Source organism: Lathyrus oleraceus, chromosome 7 (assembly GCF_024323335.1).
Source record: "Lathyrus oleraceus cultivar Zhongwan6 chromosome 7, CAAS_Psat_ZW6_1.0, whole genome shotgun sequence".
Classification (NCBI taxonomy): Eukaryota; Viridiplantae; Streptophyta; class Magnoliopsida; order Fabales; family Fabaceae; genus Lathyrus; species Lathyrus oleraceus.
In genome coordinates, this window is record NC_066585.1 from 99664501 (window position 1) to 99672583 (window position 8083).

At 36.2% G+C, this 8083-nt stretch overlaps 1 protein-coding gene across 1 annotated transcript; it reads left to right on the top strand.

Annotated features, from left to right (window-relative positions):
• The first annotated feature begins 475 nt into the window (after positions 1-475).
• LOC127106900 (zinc finger protein STOP1 homolog) lies at positions 476-1733 on the top strand. Its single transcript, XM_051044190.1, has one exon. It carries the CDS (start codon positions 588-590, stop codon positions 1488-1490), a length of 903 nt encoding a protein of 300 aa, XP_050900147.1. The 5' UTR covers positions 476-587; the 3' UTR covers positions 1491-1733.
• Positions 1734-8083: the final 6350 nt, after the last annotated feature.

Genomic DNA, 8083 nt, shown 5'->3' on the forward strand with positions numbered 1-8083 from the left:
AGAGACGAGTAGATGACGCGGAGAGAGAAAGAAGAAGAAGAAATGAAAATAGTGTGACTAATGTATGTGGTTGTTGTTAGAAGAGAGAATGTGATCATGACCCACATATAACACCACGTAGATGACCAAAAATATATAAGGAATATTTTATTATTTTAAGCAGTATTCTTACACTGTTCATACGATGTAGTGTATGAATCAAGTGGAAGAATAAGAAATGTGTTAGCTGATCATGTCATTTTACACTATTGATCATGTCATTTTACAGTATTGTATTTGTCATAGAAACTATAACACGCGTTATCTCCTAGTTTTAACTACTACTACTACAGTTATGCTGAATTTTCTAGTGAACAACATGGAATTGGCCTTTTTGACCAAACAACACGTGCTCTATGTACATACAAAAACAACGTGCATGCCCCGTCTCTATCCACCTCATATATTCAAATTTGCACAAACCATTTCCATATTTAAAGGCTATTTATGGAAAATCAACCTGCATCATTTCACTCACCAAAGTCACTCTCCCACCACCCTCTACCAATACACCATTCAACATACCCTACACTTAAACATCAATCAATATGCAAGATCACTCTGAAATAACTAATGTTCCTCTTCAAAACCTCTCACAACTAAGCACCAAAATGGATTCTCTTCAATGCTTCATATCTCAATCCATCAAAACCAAAACTCTCCTCCCCAAACAACACTTAGACACACTCTCCAACCAAATCTCCTCAACCATTTGCGAAGTCATCATCAATGCAACCGCTCTTCTTGCCACGTGTCATGTAACAACACCGGCCGAGTATTACACGACACGTGGCAAAAACGACATTTGCGTTTACGATGATGCAACAAATTACGAAGATTCCGACATAGTGGAACTCGATGCCGTGGAGTTACTCGCTAAAAATTTTCATTTATGTGAGATTTGCGGGAAAGGATTCACGCGCGACGCGAATTTACGTATGCACATGCGGGCTCACGGGGAACAGTTCAAGACTCCAGAAGCTTTGCGTGGCGTGAGGGAAACGCGCTTGACCTCGACGCGATTTTCTTGTCCGTACGATGGATGCAAAAGGAACAAGTTACACAGGAAGTTCACGCCGTTGAAGTCGGTGTTCTGTTTGAGGAACCATTTTAAGAGAAGTCATTGTCCGAAAACTCACACGTGTGATCGGTGTCGGAGAAAGAGCTTTGCGGTGGTTTCGGATTTGAAGAGTCATGTGAAGCAGTGTAAGGGAGAGTCCACGTGGAAGTGTTCCTGCGGAACTACGTTTTCTAGGAAGGAGAAACTGTTTGGACACGTGGCACGGTTTGAGGGGCATTCACCGGTGTTTGTTGTGGCGGCGGCAGAAGAAGGGAGAGGACAATCCGTGGCGGCGGAAGGGGAAGGTGTGGCCGTGGGTGCAAATTTGACTAACGAAAGTGATGGGTTACCTGAAGGTTTCTTTGATGATTTGGATAAGTTTTGGGTTTGACTTTGACTCTTTTTTGGAATAATTTTTTTGGACTTTTGCACGATTAATTAATAAATTTTTCAGAATTATTTTTAGATTGATGAAAGATTTTGTATTTGCTCTTTGATCAATATTATTTAACAGGAGGGTTGAATTTGTTTTTAGTTTCTATAAATAGATCATAATTCAATTTTATAGTCCCTTATAATTGAAGGTTTACGTGAAACATGTTTTATATTTATCAATGAGAATTATTTTTTTCAATTATTTGTTAGCATGGATGATATTCGATGTTTAAGAAATTAAAAGTTTTAATTCATTTGCACCATTCTTCTTTGAAAGTCAAGTCTTATATCCTTCTTCTTCATCTGTGTGGTGTGGTGATGTGGTCCCATATATTGTGCTTGTGGTCCCTTGCGAAATGCATTTAACTTTAACTACCCATGCGAGGTAACGAAGAGCTACATGAAAGACAATCACTTGTTATCTCGGTGATTCTAAAACCGAGGTTAGAAATTAAAAGACATTTTTATTATTTTTTGAACTGGATGGCGCGACCAATATTATTACCTCAGTTTTATGTAAACACCGAGGTAATTTCTCAATGTTATTACCTCGGTTTATGTAAACACCAAAGAGTAAAGTTTTTTTTGTACCGTCGTTTGCACCTGTATTACATAACCATTTACAAAATCATATTCCTGAATATATAATAATATTTTTAGAACCAATTACAAGAATATACAACCATATTTTTTGGAACCTGTGTTACAGAACCAATTACATGACTATTTTGAAAACTAAAACAAAGGATTATGAAACAAAAGTAATAACCAAAATGAATTTTTTTTTTATGTTGTCCAATAGGATTTGTCATTGGTCCTTAAGCACCTATAGTTTGAACAATATTTGAAACTAATTATTAGGCCAGTCAACAACAATTTTAAATATATAGTACAATGACTAAAAAGGAGTAAAATGATTAATTATAGATTTCAAAGGGATATAAAATATTTACTTACTAGTTTTCTCATATCTCCTTTTCATAATCACAACGAATAACATGCACATCATCTGAATCATTTTCTTCATATGCTTGACGTACATGTGTTGCTAAACAAGGCGTCTTCATATGCAAATGTGCTTGAAGAACTACTTCTCGGGAAAATGTTTTAACATTTAAACCTTGAATACATCTACCATCATAAAATCCATCATTATGAGACTCAGGAATTCATATAAAGGAAGCTTCTGACAAATAGTTTGTACAAAACTCAATAGCTTCTTTTGTGATGTACATTTCTACGATCGAAGCTTCCAGAAGGTGATGATTCTTTGTATACCCTTTAAAAATATTCATGTAACTCTCTACCAGATACATCCATCATAAATAAACTGGACCACAAATTCAAATATCCCTTACTAGATAAACAACTAAGTGAACCATAATGTCAAAGAATGATGGATGGAAAAACATCTCTAATTGGCACAAGATAACTACAACTCCGTGTTCTAAGTCATCTAAATTTCCAGGTTCAATAACTTTACTACATATAGCATTGAATAAACATCAATGTCGTTCCCTGGTTGTTTTGGAGCCGAAATCATCATCGATAACATCATATACTTGCGCTTCATGCACAACCATGGAGTTAGGTTGTAAAGTATGAGAAGAATAGACCATGACGTATGGTTAGTACTCAAATTACCAAAAGGGTTCATTCCGTCAGTGGCAAGTCCAAGCCTAAGGTTCCTCGGTTCAAGGGAAAAATTTGGATACAAGGAATCAGTTTTCTTCCATTGCAATGGATAAGCTACATGGAGAATTTTTCCATCACACACTTTTTCATTTGCATACCATATAATATTCTTTGCATCACTAATATTATCAAACAATCTCCTGAACCTTGGAATTATCGGTAGGTACCACATTATCTTGGCAGGAATATCCTTGCTAGTTACACCATCATCGTCATCAACATCATTGTCCTTCTTGTAGTGTGACTCATCGCACCTCGGGAACTCCTTCATGTTTTCAAAATATTTCCTATATAATATGCAATCATTACGATATGCATGTATTTTAAAATAGTCCAAACCCATTGGACACAATATCTTCTTGGCCTCATAAGTACGGTTCGACAGCGTGTTACCTTTAGGAAGCATTTCTTTCAACAATTCAAGCAATTTAGTAAAACTTTTATCCGTCCACCCACCTCTTGCCTTAAGATTAAATAGTATTATCACATATGACAATCTTGTAAGATTTTTACATCCCGGATACAACGAATCTTCCATGTCTCTTCGAAAAGTATCTACCACATTAGCATTCTTGAAAGCATCTACTCTAATATCACGAATGATGTCTTCTAGAGTATCATTCGTAACTTCATAATCTTCAACTGTATGTGACATAGGTCTTTTTTTTGTTGCTTCACCATGCCATACCCATTTTATATAATTTTGAATAATTTCATCGCAACGACAATGATTGAATATAACATCCCTATAATATTTTTTCGTATTAAAGCGGTTTTTACAAGGACACCAAAAATCCCATTATTGTCAGGAAGGTTTTTTCCAGCGAGATCAAGAAATTGTTTCAATCCATTCTCATACTCTATACTTAATCTATTCGCTTTCATCTAACTACGATCCATAACCATATAAAGCTTCTGAAAAAAATAAAAATAGCACACAACCAACAAAAATAAAGCTTCTCAATAACAACAACAACAACAACAAGAACAACAATAATGGAGAATAACAAGAACACCATTAATGGACCAAAGCAACAACAAGAACAAGAACAACAACAATAACAATAATAACATACCAGAGAATAATGGTGTTCTTGCTAAAAAATACTAAAATGTTGAATTCCTTGTTCCAGTTCAAGGAAAGCCTAAAATGAATGGTTGAAGTGTTCGTTATGTGAGGTTTTTGTGTTTTATGTCTGCCTTTTACCCTCAAAATATCTTCTTGTTTATAGGTCTCCTTCTCCCTCTGCCTAACTCTCCATATCCATCATAAATTCTCCTATCAATAACATCAGCCGCCACTATAATTGCTTTTTAACGATCGCCTCTTCAATAATTACAACTCCCTGCCATAATGTATCATATTGTATTTGTCTCTTGTGAGCCTTCAAATGGCGTCCGGGCCTTGTTATCGGGCCCGACTTGTACTGATGGGATCATTCTCGATTTATAAGAGGTCGGATCCATTATGCCTATTCTGATGTCCTAATCGGATTCTGATTAGTAGATCTGATGTCCTACCCGGGTTCCGACTTGTAATGGTAGCATGACTATCCGGTATGTTGACCTTACCATACTCGGCTATTACGCTAATCTGACCTTAAAGAACTCAAATGCTCAAGTAGGCTTCGCCGACCTCCTACCTCGGTTGGTCAACTAATTTTCCGGGATGTACTTAAGCCCCCTGAGCATGAGATCTAAAAGGTTGAAATGCTTGGACAAAAGAAGCCCGAAAATTTATTTTTATGCCTGATCCTTCCTTATGATTTGAAACGCTTCATACTGTTTAGGTCTTTTTATCAAGATTTTCTCCTAATTAAAATCACGCCTCTTTATCTTCTGATTTACCATTCGTTGGAATGAGTCTTTTCCTCTTCTAAGCACATTTTCAGAGCTTTCATTTGTCTTCCCAGACCAGGTATATTTTCTTTTCATTTCTTCCTTCTTTTATTCCATGGCTATTATTAATGCATGTGAGGAGAATGTCAAAACATTGAGAACCTTGAGCGCTCATGTAGAGATACTCTAACCTAAGATGATTTTGATCGTATTGTAAAGGAGACTTACGGAGATATTACCACCTTTTTTAGCAATTTTGACTTTGATTCTTCTTTATCAGGTTCATCCATGGAGGTGATGATGGAGATTATAGAGTCATTTGATCAAGAGGTAATGAGTTACGACCACAACTGCATAGACGAGGTGGAGATGACTAAACTCCAATCTTTGAGGAATGTATCTGCTACTGGAAATGAATATGATGTTATTTGGGAACCCTGTTTTCCAGGGGAATGTGTTTTCCTAGCCTGCGCTAGGGGATTTAAAGACGCATATTTCCATTTCAACGTCGAGGTATTGAAAGATTTTAACATCCACCTTCCCTTTACTGACTTTGAGTCTGATCTATTAAAAACCCTAAACACCACTCCTTATCAACTTCGTCCTAATAGTTGGGGGTTTATCAAGGCTTTCAAAATAGTTTGTGAGACCATAGATATAGAACCCACTTTAGGCTTATTTTTCTCCTTTTTAGAAATCAAAGGTGTTGAAAAGAGCGGATGGGTGACCATTAGTGGTTTTCCCGAAAAGAGTTTTCTCCAAGCTTACACTACTAACTATAAAGGTTTCAAAGACTAATTTCTTCGCATTAGATGTGGACAGAGATGTCCTAAAGTAATATATGCATTAGACGGATCCCATCTTTTTCCCATCTATTGGACCGAGAATCCTCTTTCGGTATCCGGGTTGGATTTCGATAAATTAAACGACCAAGAAGTCAGGTCATTAGTTATCTTGGACTCTTTCTGTATGATGAAGGTCTGAGATCTATTATATTCATACGAAGATTAAATGCTTTCCTTTTTGGGTAATGTTTGACTATTTATTTCACGTACCATTTTGTGATGTCATCTCGCATTCTGCTAACTTCTCTTCTTGTTTTGTTTTCAGAAAAATGACTGACATTTTTGTGAAGGAGCAGAAAAGGCTGATACTAGAAGCCCGGGCGGCGAGGAGAGCAGTTGACCAGGCTGTTGTTAAATTGTACTTTTCCGGTTTAGAAACCCGACTGTTGAAGAAAAGAAAGGTAGCCCAAAGCAAATCCATTCTGTAACACCTCAAAATTTGCCCTCCTCTCTTGGGACTAGCTTAACATATTGCATTTCATTTTTTAGGTCATTAGGCATTGCATATTTGCATATCATGTGGCTACATGGAACAAGTCATCCTCCCAGGTCTTGATCAGAAGATAAAGAGGTTAAGATGCAAGTCAGGGTTTCATTGGATTGATCATTAATCATCTGAGGATGTGTGGTACAAATTAGGGTTTCTTGATTTCTCAAGGGGGTTGAGCTTCATCTTGGGTGAAATGGTACATCATCATCATGGTCTTGATATCATCCAAGAGATTGATCAGATACCTTGGGATTAGGGTTTTGACCACTGGTCAACCCTAATCAGTTGAATCATCTGCATTGGGCCAATCAGGGCTTGGCAAGGAGATGGGGTCTACAATGGATTTGGGGATCATTTTATGATTATATGGAGCTTATGGAAGCTAGGGTTTCATCATTGAGCCATTTCATCAGGAGTTTGAAGCTCAAGTTGATCAAGGCATAGCCAGATTCATCTATCAGTCAGAAAAGTCAACTGTGGTCAACTGTGCCTGAATTGATGGATTTGGAGGTGGGAGAGAGTTAGAGACACTTCATTCATGTCTAAACAAGTTTCATTTGACATTTCAAACATCAAGAATGAAGAAAATAAAGTCAGATGGAGACTTTCCAAAAATAGAAAGTGACTTGTAATTGAAAACTGCCAAAAATGGAAAGTTTTTCTCCTCAAAATTACGTGTCCAAAAATGCTTCAAATGAAATTTTGTTCAATATAAAAGTTGTAGATATTGCTCTCACCTTTCCAAAAAGTCCAAGAACATGAATTTCTCATGTGTGGTTGGCAAGTTATGGATTGATCATTGTCCAAAAAAGTGGAATTTCAAAGTGGCATAACTTTTGATTCATTTGGCCAAATTGAGTGAGGTTTCTTTGAGCAAACTCCATTTGACATGTACTATCATGATCCATCATCACATGTCATGAAAACTCATCACATAAAAAGTCCATTTTTCAAGTGAATTAATTTTAAAAAGTGGAGGGAAAAAGTGATTTTGAGAAATATTCATGGTTTTTACATAATTCCAATTGCATTAGCTCACATACACCATTTGAAACTTGCTGCAACAAAAAAATTCCACTGTTACATTGCATTGCATAAGTGTGGATGAAATTACCAAATTGCCATTTAGCATGAATTTGCATTTTCACTAATCCACTTCATTAGCACTAATTGTGATTACTAACATGTTTATGTATTATAATCCTAACTGTTTTTTGATTAATCATAACAGAATTTCATTCTAGATCTGAAAATCTCAAAAACCTCTTCACTTTCTCTCTCACTTTTTTTCCAAAAATTTGCAATTTCTTCAAAAACTTTACATTGATCTTCATCCATTCATCATCTATATGCATTATTGAAGCTAATTGAAGCAAGATTTCCTCATTTCCAAGCCAAATTTTGGATTGTTAAAGTGAGGTGCAACAATGGCAATTCAAGATTTCATCAAGATCGTGCACAATTAACATCCAAGACTTGCTTCATTCATCAACTCAAGCATCGTAGAAGATCTGTTTTGGCATTACAAGGTGGAAAACGCACGAATTCACAACTGTACATCATTGAAGGTGATTTTTCGATCTCAATAATTCTTGAATTTGTTTGATGCTTTAGATAGATCTTTGAATGTAGAGAATTCTGCAATTTGAACCACTAAATTTGGTTGAGAAACGAGGAAGT